This window comes from Scyliorhinus torazame, chromosome 4 (genome assembly GCF_047496885.1).
Source record: "Scyliorhinus torazame isolate Kashiwa2021f chromosome 4, sScyTor2.1, whole genome shotgun sequence".
Taxonomy (NCBI): Eukaryota; Metazoa; Chordata; class Chondrichthyes; order Carcharhiniformes; family Scyliorhinidae; genus Scyliorhinus; species Scyliorhinus torazame.
In genome coordinates, this window is record NC_092710.1 from 122,051,487 (window position 1) to 122,072,662 (window position 21,176).

At 46.7% G+C, this 21,176-nt stretch overlaps 1 protein-coding gene across 1 annotated transcript in view; it reads right to left on the reverse strand.

Annotated features, from left to right (window-relative positions):
* Positions 1–21,176, reverse strand: part of gfral (GDNF family receptor alpha like) — a 145,076-nt gene that overhangs the window by 48,533 nt on the left and 75,367 nt on the right. Inside the window, exons 6-8 of the mRNA XM_072500682.1 lie at positions 19,529–19,862; positions 16,506–16,762; positions 5,844–5,927 (exon numbers count right to left, since the gene is read on the reverse strand). Of these exons, the coding sequence (XP_072356783.1) occupies positions 5,844–5,927; positions 16,506–16,762; positions 19,529–19,862 (675 nt within the window). The remainder of the gene's footprint in view (positions 1–5,843; positions 5,928–16,505; positions 16,763–19,528; positions 19,863–21,176) is intronic.

Sequence of the window (21,176 nt, forward strand, 5' to 3'; positions counted from 1 at the left end):
GTGAACCTGAAATGACTCCGGACGGGGAGCATCAAGAAGCCAAAACTGACTCACGTGAAACAGACCAGACTCCAGACGGGGAGCAGCGACAAGCCAAAGCTGATTCACGTAAGCCGGACATGACTCCAGATGGGGAGCGCCGCGATCTCAGTGACGGCACGCTCAAGAAAACAGCAGATGCCACAAAGCACGCTGACACGAGTAACTGTGTGCAGGACTCGTATTATCCACAGAGTGTGGTCCTTGAGCACAGCAAACACGGCAACAAAACCAACCAACACAAAAACCACATCAAAGACAATAACAAGACGCATACCAAAGACAACAACGTTGACAACAAGCACGACAAATACAACACCAATGGAACTACGACTGGTACCACATGGTACAACTCTGAAAATGAGGGACACTGTTACTGCTCAGCTCAGTACAATGACATACCACGGCAGGACGATGCATCTTACCAATTCACATGTGCTGCACTACCAACAGGCAACCTGGCTTTCACAACCGATGCCATCAAGAATTGCGACCATAAGCATCGAAAAAAAAAGACACAGACTCCAAATCAGTCAATGAAGTGATTTGAACCCTTGAACACCTCCTGATGACCAAACACCAGGACACTGACGGCGTTCACAAGGGAATGACAATGTCACCATTGACACTTCCAAATCAGACCATATAAATTCATTAACTATTGGACTCATAACTTTTATTTTGTATTGACTTATCCTCATACTCATCGCAACTATGATTTGGTCTTGTATCATATTGGATAGTCATCACAGTTATCATAACTTGTACATAGCATCACTTATCTACCTAGTTTGTTCAATTTTCTTTAACACTGTACAGAAAATATGTAACATGGAAAAAAGGGGGATGTGGCGATATACATCACTAAGTACACAAAGGGTTAATGTACATACACTACACCAAGCTAGACACTAGAGGGAGCACCAGAGACATGACACACAGACAGTCAATCAATAGGTCAATAAGATAGGACACGACCAATGGGCATTCCCGATACACACAGAGGTGACACTACCACGGGGGGGCATTACACTAACCCATATAAAAGGACACATCACACATGCTCAGTCTATTTCCAGTGGAGACACTCAGTGAGTACAGACACAGGGTTGACTGAGCATCACACCCACCACGTGGATTGTACCAGACTGGTTCATCAGTCTGAGTAGCTAGAAAAGGATTATCAGTCGAGTCGAATCCAAGTAGGAGAATTTTTGATAGTTTAATAAATGTGTTATAGCTATCTCCAAGTCTGAACCTTCCTTTGTCAGAGTGCACATCAAGGAAGCAGCTTATGCTACATCAAGAGCATAACACAACAGGCGCCACCACTTCTCTGTATTTAAGCCAGACCCTGAGGGAATTCTGGGTATAGTGTTAGTGAGGAGAAAGCCTGAGAACAGCATGAGGAGCAGATTTGATTAGAGAGAGTTAACACGAGGTTATTAATGACTATTTAGATTATTGATTACTGCTAGACAGATTCAATATTTCTTTATTATTGACGATAGCTCAGTAGCGTGTGTGAACTTCATTTAATTAATCGTTATACAATAAATTAGTTTTGTTTCAATCTAATGATTGGCGGATTCTTTGTCATCAACTCAACGGACCATTCTGGAACAAGAGACAAAGAACACGACATATTACCACCAACGGTAATATAACATGGTATAAGCAGTGGACAGCTTTAAGTTATAATGTACCAGAATATAACATGCTACCAGGCGTTGAAACATAACACCTGTTAGATAGGAGAGCCCATGGTTACAATCCCAGAGGCTACTCACCAGTCATGGGAAGAATACGTAACAGCCAGCTCAGTCACTGGCAGAAGCACACTGTGGAGTGACAGGGGTGCAAGTGGAGGCAATCGGGTGAGTTGTGAGAGGCAATCAGCGGCAACCTGAGAATTTAATACGGAGCCTTCGGAGGTACCTATTTCACTCGTTTCCACTATAAGTGAAAACAAACGTCAGTTGTTTGCTGACTGACTGAGGATACTGACCACACCTTTCATGTTCATGCTGTGGTCAGTCAATAAAAGATTTGGTAAACGGGTTCCCTAACCAAGTGTTAGGCCCTCCTGTTTGTGTACAGAAATGACCTAAGGCCTGTTCCAGGCATGGAACACCTATACAAGAGCCTTTACTGATCTGCCAGACAGAGAACTGCCAGTGCACTGTGCACATACTAGCAGTTAGCCATATTGGATGACCTTTTACATCCCTAAATTAGGTGTGACACCATTGAAGACGTAAGAGCAAAAAATACGAGAGATAGTGTTGTAGGTGTAAAAGATGTAAAAGATGGCAGGATTTAAGCCTTTTCAAGACGTCAAGATGTCGGCAGATTTGAAGGGGAGGATCCCAGTTATCAAGGTTACTGTTAACAATATCAATCGGCCCGCAGCCAAGGAAAGACACTTGCCCAGTTAACAATTGGGTTTCAAATAGATGATCAAAGTGAGTTACATGTAGAGAATGAGCCTGGTGTTTTATCAGAGGGATTAAAGGCCAAGTTACAAATCCATATTGGGTGAGACTGGGGTCAAGGAAGATATGGATGGGGAGACAGTGGCGGGGCGAGTACACCCTTGGACGACTTGGTCATGGAGAAGCAGAGTTAATCCTTCAGTGTAGGTGTAATCATGGATCAAGCAGGTGGGACGTACAACCTGCCATCGACCACAATGCTCACGACTGTGCCAGTGAGAATAACAGATGCAAAGTGGAATAAATCTCATAATCTATTATCTAACAGGGATGTACAGACATAAAACTTTTCATTTTGTACACATCCATCGCAATTCAATCATATATCAATTGTCACAATTTGTGTTGATCATTTCATATGGAATTCTTCGGATCTGCTGACTGAGACTTACAAGCAGCTTCAATGACTGCTGCCCCCTCCGCCTCCAGCCCAAGCCACCCCAGGAGTTTACCATCAGCTCAAATTATCTGGATCTGCTTGCTTAGATCACTTCCTCACAGGGAGTCTCGAGCAGTACCTTAAGGGGATGAGACAGATTAGCAGCTAATATCGCAAGCCATATTCTGGACCGCAGGCTCTCTGTGAGAATCACAAGGAAACAACTACATTTTATGCAAAGAAATTTTGGAGTGATTTCAGGGTTGCGATCTCCCCGAGGAGGCTCAAGTTAACAGATATAAATTTCTCTGGTGGTTTATGACATTATTTGAACCTCACAATGAGATTACAATCATGTAATCATTTCCATATAACCATTATTCCATGTCCACTGAAAATGTAAGATAGCAAATTGCTAATTATCACTCTGGCTTGTATGAGTATAAATGTATTAAATCGATGAGACAAGACAACTGTTAATGGCATTTTAGATTGCTGCAATGGCTCTGTAACTTAATAAAAATAAATATCTAAATTCATTTATTTATTGTCAATGTATTTTAAATTATTTGCTTGCAGTATAGTATTTCCCATTTTAATCTGAGTTCTATATTTTTGTCTAAGAGCCAATACTAAGAAGGCAAACCATACATGGTACTAGCATTCCCCATTATAAGATGGAAATGCATTATCACTATGAGTGTATGGCCCACAAATTCAGCTGCACAGCATTGTTTTTCAGGAGCTAACCGGTTTATGATGTCCTCAGTGTGGTAGGCAGGCAAAAAAGGATGTACACACTTGCTGCTGCTGCCTGTCATTCTGGCAGAGGAGGCTCTCAGTAATTTAGGTAAGTTTGCCAAGGTTCTTGCTTTCCGTTTGCCCGGTATCAATTTTATGATTGCCCCATCAGTTCACTCGCCACTGACTGACCTCACTCAGTGCTTTAACTGAGTGCTTTAACTGGCTCGTTGGACCCATCAGCAGCATTATCGAAAGGAATCGGTGATCCGGGTTCGTTGCAAGTTTATTACTTCAGGTCGCTGTTGAATTTCAAGTTCTTTTTTGTATTACTACGAAGTTCATTTCACTACAGAGTTTTTTTCTGCTCCTGCACATGTGGTGCTTTTCCCCATAGAGAGGTTTTGACTTCAGAGATTAAATGATGTCATGTGGCTGTTTTGGGGACGGGAGATGAAGGGGAGCAGCAAGAACGACAACTCAAAAAACAGGAGAAGTTGACAGAGCAGGAGGAAAGAGGAGAGAATTGCACCGTGTCTGTATGAACTGTTCACTTGGGGGAATGTCACTGAGGAGCAATGCATGAAGTGCATTTGCTTCACAATGCATACTATCATTGAGTTATGATACTTGCTGCTGCCACAAATCAAGCCTCGCACCATGATATGGAAAGGATTGTCCTGGCTGTCAATGTCACCAGTTATGCATGGTCCTGCCACCAGCTTCCTGGACATCAGGCAGATCTGTGCTTGTTATCCTGTAATTAGTCATGTCATTCAGCACTAGACCTTTATGTAAACTTTAGCCCAAACAGACCAGCAAGTTACAGCCTTGCTTTTGAACAACAAGGGCATTTGCCTCCAGGCATACCTCGCGACTCCTGTCTGGCACTTGTGCACAGCTGCAGATTTAGCCTACAATGTGATCCACACTGTCACCACACCACTTCACCATTGTGAAAGATGACACTCGAAGCCAGCTGGGCAACATCTGGTACAAGAGGAGGAAGAGACAAATAAGAGACAGAGACCACTAGAATGTCCTATGCAACTGAGCTCTCAGAGAGCAACTCATAGAGGTGAACTTCAACCAAATCAGTAAACCCCGTTCCCCAACCTTATCACTAATCCTACATTAGCTAAATTATTATCTTTCTTCAGTTCTACTATATGGGCTACTTATTTCACCACAAAGATAAATATCTTCACCAAATCCAAAACATAAACCAAATTTATAAAACAATATGTCAGAATTGACAAAAATTATTGCCACATCACCCTTGTGCAAACCCTCAGTATCTGTCTTGTGTGATTATTTATCTAACCTGGTGCTCTGATGAAGTGTTTCCCCAGTGGCTGCTGCTTGGGAGTTTGATGACTGTTGAGTTTCTATACTGCCCTCCTCCATGCCGCATGGCATTGTGTGCAAACTTGCTTTCAGTTTATGCAGTGCCCAACAATTTCCACTGTGTGTCCATCATCTTATTCAGTCACCAGGACCTCAAAAGCAGCATCTGAGTTCTCCTCAGCTGAAATAGCATGCGACGTGCCTTCTCATCTCAACAACTCTAGCTAGATTAATGCATTTTGTTCTGGCGTTGTAGCCATGTTCTTGCTGCAATGTTCTTGGCACTGATATCCTCATCAGGTGTTTGTGGATTTTCATGCTTCCCGAAGGGAAAAGGTCTTGCTGCTCATTTCCACTGTCTGCACAAAGACCTCCAGTGGGGTATTAGAGAACCTCACTGCCATTCACTCACTCATTCCCTTTCCAGCCATTTGCTTTGCACATCTGTGCATCACCTTTGAAATGTTCTGGCTGTCTATCAATAGAATCACATAGTCTTGTTATTGGATCTCCATGAGGCATGCGAGAACAGGGAAGGGGAGGAAGCAACAGGTGGACAGAGTATTAGGGCAAGCACAAGTGGAGTGATTACAATTAGCAGGCAGCAAGAAAAGTGTCTTTTGTCTGCATTAGTATTCAGTGGCGCTGGCATCGGACACCCTGCACTTTACATGTCTATTTTCGGGACTGCTCTAATTTTGACACCATTGATAAGTAATCCACAGTGAAGTGTCATGGATAAAACATTGCAGCTATAATGGACAGAATATAGCGCAGTTTAATCATGCAATAGTACGTTTCATGCTCATTAGTTGGAAATATGTTTTGCTGGATTGACATACCACTTAGCATCATCGGTGACCTTGTTGCAGTGAGTTCTTCCACTTGTCTCTTGTCTGCTTCAACAGCTGGGCTTGCAACCTGAGCTGAGTGAAAAGATAAAAGCACAAGTTACAGGACTAAGCACTTGCAATCAAATAAACATTTACTTTTACTATCGTTGACAGAGATTGGTTGTCATTGGCTCAAGATGACAAATGTTTCTTCAGGCTAAAATAATTATCTTCGACTAATCAAAGCTCTAATATTGCAGAACATTTTAATGGCACAATTAAACTGCTGATATGTTGACCATTGCATTGTATTTTTTTACAACACAAATGCTCCTTCAACCCTTGTGCTGTTAGCAGTTATACAGAAATCACTGTCGACCTGGGCTGATGTCAACTTTACAAGTTTGAACTCCTACACTGCGTCACTGGAAAGAACACATGCGTTTTGGTTTAAAAAAATCATTAACAGGACTAGCCCAATTGCTGTAAAGTGAAAGTCAACATAGTCCCCGAGGACCATAGGCTGCTGTCCCCTTTTAATAATAATAATCTTTATTATTGTCACAAGTAGGCTTACATTAACACTGCAATGAAGTTACTGTGAAAAGCCCCTAGTCGCCACATTCTGGTGCCTGTTCGGGTACATTGAGGGAGAATTCAGAATGTCCAATTCACCTAACAGGATGTTTTTCGGGACTTGTGGGAGGAAACCGGAGCACCCGGAGAAACCCACGCAGACATGGGGAGAACGTGCAGACTCCGCACGGACGATGACCCAAGTCGGGAATTGAACCTGGGACCCTGGCACTGTGAAGCAACAGTGCTAACTGTTTTGCGGGGGAGAGCTGACTGGTGGTAATTTAGCCTGAGGGTCACCACACCTCAGGTGGGGAGGGGGAGCAGGGGGGGTAACGTTGAGAAGGTAGGGCCTTCATTGATAACCTCAGCTGGCACGGGAATTGAACCCACACTGTTGGTGTCGCTCTAGCCAACTGAACTAACTACCCCCATGATAAAGAATGTGTAAATACACATTTCTTACTTGTGACTCTGCTTCTCTTTCTACCCTTTTCTCTTGCTGCCCGGCTTTCACATTTTAACCTTAACTTTGCTTTTACAAACTAGTGCAACTTGTCCTATCCCTTCAGGCATATGCAAGACATGGGACCAGAATTTGTTTTTTAAAATTGGCATCTGAATGGCCCATATTTTTGTTGATCTTGAAAATCAGCCAATGAATTGTGCACAGGAGGAGATAGTTTGTGAGTTGCCCAGCACGGCCCAATATCCACAATTCCACTAAAATAAAAGCAAAAAGAAAATGCAGATGTTGGAAATCTGAAATAAAAACAGGAAATGCTGGATAAACTCAGCAGGTCTGGCAGCATCTGTTGAGCGAGAAACAGTTAACACTGAGCTATTGCATCTGCCATTCTACTGTTAGCTGTGTAAAAACAGCTCCTTGTGCTTAACATTCCCGTGATGTTCATGAAGTTGAGGCATTTGCACATGCGTTGGCTGTTAAATTCACCAGAGTAAATAATAATGTGAGTATCCTTTTAATGCTATGATCATTGTTAATGGCTGAAAAACAACCTCGCTCAGCCAGAAAGTCAACTATTACTAGTGTGGAGCCTCATTTATTCAAGATGTGAATTGTTTTAAGACTTTGCAAAAATGAAAATCAGATTTTAATTATTTTTCTTGCTTTTCCTTTTTGGGCTAGAAATTTGTGAGATGGAACTGCGGCAGGCCAGTCATGAACTGTGACCCCTGGTTTATGGGTGCAGGGGTTCTGTCTGATGGTAGCATCTGGCCGTGGATCCTGGGCTATTGGCATCCTAATTGCATTGTTGACTGCCTCTGCATTCAGCAGAAATCACGTGGTACAGACAGTCTGTTCTTCTTAAAGGCAAGCTGTCCCTGTTAAGGGAAGTTACATGACATAATATTGCTGGAATTTGAATGATGGAAAGCTGAAGACAAGGGCAAAGAGAGGGGCACAGGATAACAGATGTAATGTTCGCACCTAACACTTAGATACTCCTCCATCTTATTTTCACACACACCTGTTAATGGTATCAGCTTCACATCCATCACTCCCTGCCTCCACATAACGCAACAATAGCAGGCACGTCACCCAAACACAGCGCAACACAATCATAGGCATCCTGCCTTCACTCCTGCAGTAGAAGGTGACACACAATCAAAGGGTGCAGAACGGAACTGACAGGGGACATTAGTGTCTGCTTCTCCTGAGCCCTATGGAGGAAATGGCTCTCAGCAAAATGGGGCCAGCTATGATGTAGCCCATGGCTTGTTCATACCTTATTCCCCCTCATCTCTTAGAACCCTCTCATCTCTGTCAAAATGAGAAAACCAATGATGGTGTGTGACCATGGACCTCTTGCTTCCCAACCCACTTTCCATCCCTTTCATCAACCTTTCCCCCTGGAGTTCCTGCTTTCAGATGGACAAGGACTACCACCAGCCCTGTCACACCTTTCTTGGGGAGAGTGCCACGCGATCACACAGGAAGCATCCAGCAGAGCCTCATGTCCCCACAAAATGTTGCAAACAGTGAAACCAGTTTCTTACCTTCTGGTGCCTTAGCTGAACTATTATCACTGTTCATTTTCAGCAACATTGTTGGCAAAAGCAGTTTAAACTCTAAACATGCATAAAAAAGTCTAACAGGGCATGTTGCAAGATGTCCCATTCCAGCAAAATCAGAGCATTTAGGATTGAAATCCTTCACTGACTTAGTGTTCCCTACTTCCGTACACCCACCGTACATATTCGGGGATGGAGATTCATTTTTTTAAACTTTTAATGGTGCAGCTTTGCAAGTTAAAATGGCCAAAACTGACATGTGCAGTAAGTCACTGTTCAGTGGTCACCATGTCCAGACAGCATTGGGTTGCCAATGGATAATTCACCAAGTAGAATGAAACCCTGGCCAAATGAGTAAAGACACTCATGAAATACTAAAGGTTCCATAGAAATTTCAGGGAAAAGTACCTCCCAAATAATACAACAGTTGTTTTTTGACTGTTGGTGCTATTGATATTCTGCGTCATGTAGTCCTGAGCTTGTGCAATTGCATCTTCCATTCTCATCTAATACTTTCCAAGAGAAAACAAACCACCAATTTGATTTGCTTATTTTGATTCTCAGTTGAGTCAGTCATACCCTGATTTGTAATTGCTGCTCCCTCATGGTAATGATCGAGTTGTGTGAGACTTTTGGAAACTTTTACTCATGGCCTCAGCTTTCTCTTACTGGCAATGTCACATCACTGTGACATGTTCCAACTGCAGAGTTCACCATGCTGGGCCTTATGCAAGCTTTCTGTACCTTAATTTTAAACTGATTATTTGTCAGAGTTTAAAAAGTATGGAACCATTTATATTTCATTTATATTACAATGTAAAACAGATTATCTGGCCTTAATCACATCACAGCTTCTGGGACTTTGCTGTGTGCAAATTGGCAGCTATGTTTTTTGCATTAGAACTGCGACTACTTTTAAGAAATGGTCCCTCACTGGCTGAGCAGCATGTTGGGATGTATTGAGGTCATGAAGGGTCATATCTAAAGGCAAGTACTTACCTTTTTTTTCTCTTCTTTATTGTTTCTAATGGCCAGCAGCCATAATTCTTATTATTCAATCTTCTCTTCTCCTTATTTTAAGTTTCTGATATCCTGTTATGGATCTATCCCTTTCGCCTCGGAGACCTTAGGCAAGCACCGTTCACAAATGGGGACCAGACGGGACGGCACTCGTGAGGGTCTCGCAGGGGATCGGAGGCCCCAGGTGCATGCCCTTTGGGCAAGGTGGTACCTTGGCACTGCTGGTGCCACCCAGGCACCCTGACATTGCCAGCCTGAAACCTGGCAGTGCCATCTTGGTGCCAGCCTGGCACTGCCAAGGTGCCCAGGTTGCACTGCCAGCTGGCAGGGGTGCTGCCAGGGTACCAGGTTGGAGACCCCCGGGTGGTTGGGGAAAAGACAGGGTGGTACCCTGGCACTCCCCTGGCACCTTGGCACTGCCAGCCTGGCACACTATCAGTGCTACCATATCAGGGTGCCTGGGTGGCACTGCCAGGGTGCCAGATTGGCAGTGTCAAGGTGCCCAAGTGCCAGATTGGCACTACCAGGGTCAGGCCTAGGGGGCCTGCCAATTTGAGCGGAGTGAAGGGTGGTTCCCAGGGGCCTCGACAAGGTTGATGGGAGCAGAAAGCTGTGGTGGGAGGGACGGGTAGTGAGAAGATCGGGGCTGCCGATCAAAATGGTGCCCTGATCTGAGAACAGTCGTTAGCCAGCAGTAAATCCCTCTAAGTGCAGCCTCATTGGGAAACTCCCTGAGGCCAAAAGAAAGCGAAGTGCCATTGAATAGTACGGTGATTCTCAGCACTGCAGCCACCGGGAATGACATCAACAAATGCACCCGAAAGCGGACTTAGTTTTAAGTCCGCTGAATCCTGCCCATTATTGTTTTGGTCTTTGTTAGCTTAAGGTTTCAGCTTTATCAGTAGCATCTGTCTCCTCTCTGAGCAGAATGTCGTGCATCTAAATACCACTCCAGTGACTGACAACACAATCTAGGCTGACACTTCAGTCCAGTATTGAGGTATACTGCACTCTTTCTGATCAAACATAAAATAAGGTGTCTTTCCTTTCAGGTAGACATTAATGACTGTTTGAAGAAGATCAGGAATATTCTGGAAAATATTTATCCCTCAACAAATGCCAGTCGAGTTAGCCATTCATTTAATTTCTGCTTGTGGGACCTTGCTGTGTACAATTTACTTGTTACATTTTCTATATTACAACTTCAGAAAAGTATGAAACACTTGGGATGAGCTGAAATTGTGTAATGTGCTGTATAAATGCTAGTCCTTTAACCCACGGAGCAGCCCATCTGAATATGGGATGATCAGACCATTAACATTACAAATATCAACCCTAACCCTTCACCACCCTCAATGTCCCCACGTCACTCACATGAAATGAAAAATGAAAATGAAAATCGCTTATTGTCACAAGTAGGCTTCAAATGAAGTTACTGTGAAAAGCCCCTAGTCGCCACATTCCGGCACCTGTTCGGGGAGGCTGGTGTGGGAATTGAACCGTGTTCTGGCCTGCCTTAGTCTGCTTTAAAAGCCAGCGATTTAGCCCAGTGTGCTAAACCAACCACATATAATCATATGTTATCATTAATATCCTTTCCGCTGTAGATAACAAGTGAATAATAGTAATCCCTTTCAGAGAGATAGAGGGCGAAATTCTCCCCCAACGGCGCGATGTCCGCCGACTGGCGCCCAAAACGGCGCCAATCAGACGGGCATCGCGCCGCCCCAAAGGTGCGGAATGCTCCGCATCTTTGGGGGCCGAGCCCCGACATTGAGGGGCTAGGCCAGCGGCGGAGGGATTTCCGCCCCGCCAGCTGGCGGAAACGGCGTTTGTTGCCCCGCCAGCTGGCGCGGAAATGACATCCCCGAACGGCGCTTGCGCGGGAGTGTCAGCGGCCGCTGACAGTTTCCCGCGCATGCGCAGTGGGGAGAGTCTCTTCCGCCTCCGCCATGGTGGAGGCCGTTGTGGAGGCGGAAGGGAAAGAGCGCCCCCACGGCACAGGCCCGCCCGCGGATCGGTGGGCCCCGATCGTGGGCCAGGCCACCGTGGGGGCACCCCCCGGGGTCAGATCGCCCCAGGACCCCGGAGCCCGCCCACGCCGCCTTGTCCCGCCGGTAAATACCTACTTTAATTTACGCCGGCGGGACAGGCAATTTCTGTGCGGGACTTCGGCCCATCCGGGCCGGAGAATTGAGCCGGGGGGCCCGCCAACCGGCGCGGCCCGATTCCCGCCCCTGCCCAATCTCTGGTACCAGAGACTTCGGCAACCAGCGGGGGCCGATTCCCGCCCCCGCCCAATCTCTGATACCGGAAACTTCGGCAACCGCCGGGGTCGGGATTCACGGCGGCCCCCGGCGATTCTCCAACCCGGCGGGGGGTCGGAGAATGACGCCCATGATACGGTGTCCAATCTGTATTACTTCCTAAAAGGCATGAAGATTTATCCAATAGCAATCTCAAAATGATTGAGGCTAATGTAGTGTTTGAAAGGGAGGAATGCACAACAGCTACTAAATTTCGAGATTACGGAAAGACAGAGACTGTCCACAGTAAATTAGGCAAATATATTAATAGATAAAATGGCAGAAGATCAGTGAGGTGAAAAAATCTATTTGATGTGAGGGAGAACCAATTCATGTCCGTAAGATTCAAGATCCCTAATTGCCGAAATAAAATCAGCCATGGGCAGCAAGAGGAGTAAGAGATAAATGTGAAAGTAAAAGCACAGTTCCTGGAGAATGGGAAATACAAAGAAAAGCAATGGGTGAGCTACAAAATGGGAGTATGAAAAGAAATTTACAGGGATATCAAGGTTAATGGGAGCTTAATAGGAGAGGCAGTGGCATAGTGGCCGGGATTCTCCCCCTACCCGGCAGGGCGGGGGGTTCCGGCGTAATGGAGTGGCAGGAACCACTCCGGCGTCGGGCCGCCCGAAAGGTGCGGAATTCTCTGCACCTTTAGGGGCCAAGCCCTCACCTTGAGGGGCTAGGCCTGCGCTGGAGTGATTTCCGCCCCGCCGGCTGGAGGGAAAGGCCTTGGGCGCCATGCCAGCCGGCGCCGAAAGGACTTTGCCGGGCGACGCATGCGCGGGAGCGTCAGCGGAAGCTCACGGCATCCCCGCGCATGCGCAGCGGAGGGGGTCTCTTCCGCCTCCGCCATAGTGAAGACCATGGCGAAGTCGGAAGAAAAAGAGTGTCCCCACGGCACAGGCCCGCCCACCGATCGGTGGGCCCCGATTGCGGGCCAGGCCACCGTGGGGGCACCCCCCGGGGCCAGATCGCCCCGCACCCCCCGTAGGACCCCGGAGCCCGCCCGGCGGGGGTTCGGAGAATCGCGCCCAAGTCACTGGTCTAGTAAATCAGAGACCCTGGGGCTTATGCCAGGGCCGGGGGTGTAGTAAGAGGCGGCCAGCAGGTGGGCATGGGGTCAGGGTGGACAGGCACGGAGCACCATTTCCGCAGCCTACAAGGCAGCCATATGGCTGCACATGCCACTGACTGTCCACTGTGAAAGCAGCGTCAAAGGCTATAAGGGTGCCTACACAGACGCCCCCCCCTCCCAGGTACCCTCTGGCTCCAGCTGACCCATCAAGGGGATGGGCGTGTTCCAGCACAACCAGTGCAATCTTCTTCGCTGGGATGAGGGTGTGTGGGAAGTGGAGTGCCTATATGCAGCTCATGCTTGTAAGGCTCTCCAGTACCGATCCCAACCCCGGCAAATCACATGCCAGCGTTCATTGGAATTGCAGTAATTCCACATGGTGCCTGTGCTAGCCCATTAGGATGTCTTGATCGCTCCGAGACCGGTGCTGCTTTCGGGTCCATAGAACTCACACGGTTCAGCACTTAGGCCGGGATCCTTCTGGGGACTAAGTCCCCATGCCGGTGGGAAAACCGGCGCCAATGACTTCAGCGTCAACGGCCCCACAGGGTGTGGAATTATCACCTTTCTAAGGGGCTAGGTTGACGACCGAGGGGTTTCCGCTGCTCCAGCCGGCGCCGAAGGGATGGTGCGAGTTCGCACATGCACTGAATGGCCGGTGTGATTCCGCGCATGCGCGGACCAGCCGGCGTGATTCCATGCATGCGCAGTCCGCCCGGCGTATTCTCGCGCATGTGCGGACAGTTCTCTTCTCCGCACCGACCCCCGGGCCATATGGCGGAGCCCTACACGAGCCCGGCACGGAAGGAAGAAGTGCCCCAACGGAACAAGCCCACCCACAGATCGGTGGGCCTCGATCGCGGGTCAGGCCATTGTGGGGGCCCCCTCCGGGTTCGGATCCCCCCAGCCCTCCTGAGGACCGCCCACGCATACTCACCTGCCAGGTCCCGCCGGTGCGTGAGGTGAGTGATTCACGCTGGCAGGACTGGCCAAAAATGGACGGCCGCTCGGCCCATCGGCGCCCGGAGAATCGCCGGGGGGGGGGGGGGGGTTGAGCGCTGTCAACGGCCACCGACAGGTATGGCGGCGATCCCGCCCCCACCCGTAAAACGGCACCGGAGGAGACGGCAGCTGGCGTCAGGACAGCAGGGTGGGATTCGCGCCTCCCACCGAGGGTTCTCCGACCTGGTGGAGGGGGTCGGAGAATCCCGCCCTTAGTCTCTGAAATGGATAATCCAGTCCACTGTTTTTGGAATCTTGCTTATACCAGTCTGTGCGAAAATGAGAGTTCCCGACTATGATTATTAAACTTTTCGCAACAACCTCTGTGTTTATTCATCCTGCTACTTTATCCCTGCTTTCAGGAGGTCAGTAGACAACCCTAACCAAAATATTCATTTAGCAGATAGAACTTGAATATTGCTGTCATACATCTTGGGCTGGATTCTCCGACCCACTGTACCAGATTTCTGGTTCAGCACGCTGGCGGGATGCTCCGTTTCGCCGGCTGGTCAATGGGGTTTCCCATTGTGGGACCGCCCCATGCTGTCGGGATACCCCCAGGCTGCCGGCAAAATGGAGCATCCCGATGGCAGAGACTGCAGCCCCTTGTGTTGTTCCTCAATCCAAAGAGTTTCTGGAGCTTACTCACCCATTTGGCCATTCCCTCTCTCTCATGATCTAATCTTGCTTTTTCCCAATATTGCTATTACTCCTCCTTTCCCAAATCCTTTCTAACCTGAGTATATTTATCACACAGTCGTGCCCAGCTGCTAGTCATGTCTCATTGATAGACACTACACCCTAACCTACCAGCCAAATTTGCACTTGTAACTCGAGGTGGAGATGGTTAACAACTTCAAATTCTTAGGGGTGCACATCTCCAAAAATCTTCCCTGGTCTGCCACATCGCCGCTACCACCAGGGCAGCACGGTAGCACAAGTGGATAGCACTGTGGCTTCACAGCGCCAGGGTCCCAGGTTCGATTCCCTGCTGGGTCACTGTCTGTGTGGAGTCTGCACTTTCTCCCCGTGTGTGCGTGGGTTTCCTCCGGGTGCTCCGGTTTCCTCCCACAGTCCAAAGACGTGCAGGTTAGGTGGATTGGCCATGATAAATTGCCCTTAGTGACCAAAAAGGTTGGGAGGGGTTATTGGGTTACGGGGATGGGGTGGAAGTGGGGGCTTAAGTGGGTCGGTGCAGGCTCGATGGGCCGGATGGCCTCCTTCTGCGCTGTATGTTCTATGTTCTAATAAAGCACAATAGCACCTATACTTCTTCAGGAAAATAAGGACATTTGGCATGTCCACACCGACTCTTACCAACTTTTACAGATGCAACATAAAAAGTATCCTATCTGGCTGCATCACAGCCTGTTATGGCAACTGCTCGGCCCAAGGTAGCAAGAAACGTCAGAGAGTTGTGAACACAGCCCAGTCCATCACATGAACCTGCCTCCCATACATTGACTCCATCTACACCTCCCGCTGCCTGGGGAAAGTGGGCAGCATAATCAAAGACCCCTCCTGTCATAATATACACCAGTATATCATGGTGCAGACACACACACACTGATGGACACACAGTGGGACCAATCAGCATACACAACACCGCAGCCAATCACCAGTGAGAGCACACGCACCATAAGGACAGGGGACAGGAGAGTTCCCGCTCATTCTAGTAGTAGCCAGCTCGGAGCGCAGAGCTCACAGCCTGCAACACAGACATTCACCATGTGCTGAGTGCATCACCTGGTTAGGACTAGGCAAGGGTCAACAGTTAAAGCTGGTATTGCATTTACCCACAGTTCAAGTATGTTAATATAGTTAACCTTATAATAAAATAGAGTTGCACCACTTCCAGTGTCGGTGACCTGTTTGTGATCCAGAACACCCAACACATCACCTCCCACCCGGCTTACTCACTCTTCCAACTTCTTCAAGAGCTGGCTTTTAAAGCAGACCAAGGCAGGCCAGCAGCACGGTTTAATTCCCGGACCAGCCTCCCCGAACGGGCGCCGGAATGTGGCGACTAGAGGCTTTTCACAGTAACTTCATTTGAAGCCTACTGTGACAATAAGCGATTTTCATTTCATTTCATTTCATTTCTTCCATCAGGCAGGCGATACAAAAGTCTGAGAACATGCGCGAACAGATTCAAAAACAGCTTCCCCGCTGTTACTAGACTCCTAAAAGACCCTCTTATGGACTGACCTGATTAATATTACACTCCTTTATGCTTCACCCGATGCTGGTGTCTATGTATTTACATTGTGTCCCTTGCGTTGCCCTATTATGTATTTAATTTTAATTTAATTTAATTTTCATGTACTAAATTACCTGTTTGAGCTGCTCGCGGAAAAATACTTTTCACTGTTCTCGGTACATGTGACAATAAACAAATCCAATCCAATCCAGTTAACAATCATGTATTACATGCATTGTTGTGTAAAATTCTTACTTGGGCATCAGACCCTACCCTTCCCTTTTGCTTTTATGTTGTTTTTCTCACACATCTTAACTTAAGTCTCTTGTTTCTCATTACCTTTCACAAGATGAAGTCTTTTGTGACCAAAGCCAACCAAGGCCTAAAACCTTCTGGAGAGGAGGAGGGAACAGTGCAGAGGAACATTAAAAGTAAATTTTGACATGACTTACTGAAACACATTTGATAGTTCAGCATGTGCTGGAATAATTCACAAAGGGGTTGGTCATCTTTTGGAACACCGCTGCACGTGCATTCCACCTGTAGAAATGTGCCACGTGTACTAATGTACGCCGCCATACATTCCGCGTTGGCTGTGCAGCTCCAGTCTTCCCAGCTGAGTCCTGAAAGGCAGTCTTTATCATATCCTTGCTGGCATATTCTTGTCATGTGGCCCCAACATTTTTCTTGAAACAATTCATATCTTGACCTGAAGGCACAAAAGGAGAATCCCTTTATGTTGTAGCATTGTGATAACAATGAAACTTATTTTTATGTTCCTCCTCTGTTTTAGCATTGGTTGCACTGAAACCCTAAAAGCACCCGACCATTTTAGTCTGAGTAACTCTTTGATCAAGGTCAATCGCTAGAAAACGACACCACCTAACTCAGAAGGTTTTGTCCCAGCTATTTTGCGTGTTTGTGATCAGTATTGAATTTATATTAAAGAGACAAATCCAATCGAGCACTATACAGTAATAATAATAATAATCTTTATTAGTGTCACAAGTAGGCTTACATTAACACTGCAATGAAGTTACTGTTACTGTTCAGGTACACAGAGGGAGAATTCAGAATGTTCAATTCACCTAACAGGATGTATTTTGGGACTTGTGGGAGGAAACCGGAGCACGTGGAGGAAACCCACACAGACACGGGGAGGACGTGCAGACTCCGCACAGTGATCCAAGCCGGGAATCGAACCTGGGACCCAGGCGCTGTGAAATAACAGTGCTAACCTCTGTGCTACCGTGCCACCCATTCCACCCAGTTTCAGCAGGACAACCTCGGACACATGTTCTGATTTAGCAACATGGGCATTGGAGCAAATCCATCAAACCTGCTCACCATCCAAGCAGCGCCTGAATGATCAGCGCCTCAATTCCATTTTACTTACCTTTACTCTACATCCTCACTATCCTTACTGAATAAAAATCTAACAATCTCATGCTTGAACATTTAAGTTGATTCCTCGCATCCACAGCTCTTTGGGGTGAGAGTTCCGGACTATCATTATTCTTTTGTGCAAAAGTGTTTCCTGATTTCATTGCTAAGTAGCCTCGCTCTAATTTTAAGACTATATGGCCCCTTATTCTGTCCTCCATATCGAGGAAAACTGATTCTCTGGCTAGAAATGTGATCACACAGCCTCTGAACAATAGCCTCCTGAGCATAGTGGACAGGAAGTTCACACACCTCACGAGCTGAAGGTGCACCATGTTGGGGTTAGGACCAACTATCAGAGGGTACTTGAGTCTTCAGGGACTGTAAACAGCTAGAGGAATTCCAGATCAGGATTATTGATCTGGAATCTGACCTGCAGACACTGCGCAACATCAGGGAGGAGGAGAAATACCTGGACTCTGTTCCAGAAGACGGTCACACTTCTTAGATCAGGGTCATGTGTTTTGCTCAGTGCTGGGGGACAGGAGGATGTGACCATGCGTGAGACAGGTAAAGAGGCCAAGAAGGCAGAAGTGGTGGAGCCACAGACTTTGCAATTGTCAGATTGGTTGGAGGTGCTCACAACTTGGTGGATAAAGGTGAGGTCTGCAGAGTGGATCAACAAACTGACCATGGCACCATGGTACAAAAACCCATTGGAGCCAGGAAGCCAGTGGAGAAAATAAGAACATAGTAGTAGTAGTGGACAGTATACTGAGGAGAATTAACACTGTTCCCTGCAGCAAAGAACGATACTCCAGATGGCTGTGTTGCCTGCCCAGTACCAAGGTTCGGAACAACTGCTCAGAGCTGGCGAGGAACGTTCAGTGGGAGGGGGAGGATCCGGTTGTCATAGTCCATGTAGGTATGTATTGTAACCAATGACAACTGTATAGAATGTCACATGGTGACATCATCAGAGGCACTTGGGAGCTTTTCCCACTCTTCCAGCTTAGACTGTGACCAAGCAACACTTCTGCAATTATCTCTGAAACTGGTTAAGCAACCTACGATGAGGTTATCCTGGTTATCCTTTGTCTATACCGTGAGTAGAAGTAAAAAAAACCACATAACAATACCAATGACATCGGCAGGGCAAGTAAGAGGTTCTGCAGAGTCAGTATGAGAAGCTAGGTACCAAATTAAGAAGCAGTACCTTAAGTTCAAAGATGTGCAGGTTTTGTGGATTGGCCATGCTAAATTGGCCCTTAGTGTCCAAAGATGTGCAGGTTAGATAGGGTTATGAGGATAGGGGTGAGCCTAGGTTGGGTGTTTCTTCAGAGAGTTGGTGCAGACTGGTTGGGCCAAATGGCCTCCTTGTGCACTGCAGGGATTCTATAAATCTATTTTAAAAAGCCTCAAAGCTAAGAACCGTTGGATTATTACCTGAGCCACAGACAAATTGGCATAGAGAAAATCAGATTGGAGAGGTGAAAGCGTGGCTCACAGGATGGTGTGAGAGAAGTGGGTTCCAGTTTGTGGGGCACTGGCGCCAGTACTGGGGAAAGTGGGGACTGTGCCATTGGGATGGTCTACACTTGAATCTTGCTGGGATGAATGTTCTTGCAAATTGCACAACTAGGGAAGTAGAAAGGGTTTTAAACCAAACATACAGAGAGAGAATGGATTGCCTAGAAACCCTGTGAGATAGTGGTATCTGCTATTCCATGTGACAATTAGTTTATGTTTAGTTTACATTGATTATGATTCATGTTAAAGTAAAAGTTACAAAAAGTGAAATGCTGTTCTCCATTTGGAAGAGATAGCGGGAAGGCGGGATCAGACTATTGAACTGCATGATTAGCCATGATCCGAATGATTGGCGGAGCAGGCTCGAAGGGCCAAGTGGTGTCCTCCTACTACTAATTTCTATGTTTCTATCTTGTTCTTTTGGTCTATGGATTTCCATGGCAACTGCAACACCCAATAATAGGTGAGAGTTGGCTATGTGCTTTGGGGTCCATGCTCATTCAGTACCAAGTTGAGACAGCCTAGTTGTGCAGATATTTAACTATTTATATAATGTACTAACCAGCATATGTCTTCGTTGAAGCATTTTTCTCTCAGATATAGACATGTTGGCTTTGTGTCCATGTGATTGGCACAGGAGTTGTTGTGGAGGGTTTCCTTCGCTTGTAGACAAAGCTCATCAGAGGAGTGGCATCCACAGAACACCAACATCTGAGCAAGGTCAGGCGAGATCTTGGCGTAAAAGGATCGAATTTCGCTGTGACAGTTGCTGAGGCTGCAATGTTTACGGGCATGAGGACAAGCCTTCTTCTGTGGAGTGAGGTGCCTGTTGCATCCGTTCTGATCCTTTATGCATTGCTCGGTTACTTTCAAGCAAGACATTGAATTCTTCTGTTCTGTGGGCAAATAGAACACTGTGAAAAAAGCTAGAACATTCCGCACAGGCTTTCCCTTTGTTTAAGATGATAATTTTACACCTGCAGCCTGGGAACATCTCATAAACCGCGTTGTGGATACGTAGTACAATTTTACTCAATCAGATTTCACCAGCATTGGATGAGAAGGCGGCCATGCAGCTGTTCCACCATATAATTAGGCAATAACTGATTTATATCATGACTCCATTTACCTGCCTTATTTCTTTAGCTTTAATACCCTTAACCATCTATATCTTACAGTTATCGTTGACCAGTAACTCAATAGGACCAGCCATTTAAATAATGTGGCTACAAGGGCAGGTCAGAGGCTGGGATTCTTGGACAAGTAACTCACCTCCTACATGCCAAAGCCCACCATATATATGGTACAAATTAGGAATGTGATGGAATACTCTACACCTGCTTGGATGACAATGAGGCTAAAGCAACCTGACTGATCAACATGCCATTTAACACCATTAATATTTATTTCCTCACAAAGACTCCTGCAACAGCATCTTCCGAACCCGCGATTGCTGCCACCCACAAGAGCAACAGACACTTGGGAACACCACAAGCTGCATGTTCCCCCCGAAGCCACGCGCCATCCTGGCTTGGAAATATATCACTGTTCCTTCATTGTCACTGGGTCAATATCCTGAAACTCACTTCCTAACAACACCATGTAGCTACACCATATGGACTGCAGTGGTACAAGACGGCAGCTCACCTTCTCAAGGGGCAATTAGGGATGGGCAATACATACTGGCCTTGTCAGCAATGATTACATCCCAGGGTAAATAAAATCTGAACAAATAATTAATAAAAATCTATCAGTGCTTCTGAGCACAAAAATGGTGTACCACAATGGCAAATGGTGGACATGAGCTTGCAACTGGGATTATGATCTGAATTTTGCCATTGGATGTAAAGCTACAAAAAGTGGAGGAAATTGAACAATATTAGTCCAGGCGAATAGCTCCCAAAGCCACTAATGCCCTTGTGCAGCTTGTGGCAAATTTAGAATTAAAGGATATTATTTAAAGTCACTTGACACATGGGCACTGGATCAGCTTCATGCGACATGACTGCAAGCAACCAACTGTGATGATTAAGACTCCAACTAGATTTTGCAGCCTTGCAAGAATTTTCTGCAAGAGGAGGTGGAGTGCCCCCCGCCCCCATCCCCCCAACCCCCCACCCTTTCCTCACCACACCAAGTGCAGAGACCACCAACTCACTGAAGATGGGCTCTACATGGAAAGTCAGGAGTCCATTGGAGCCAGGGACTCC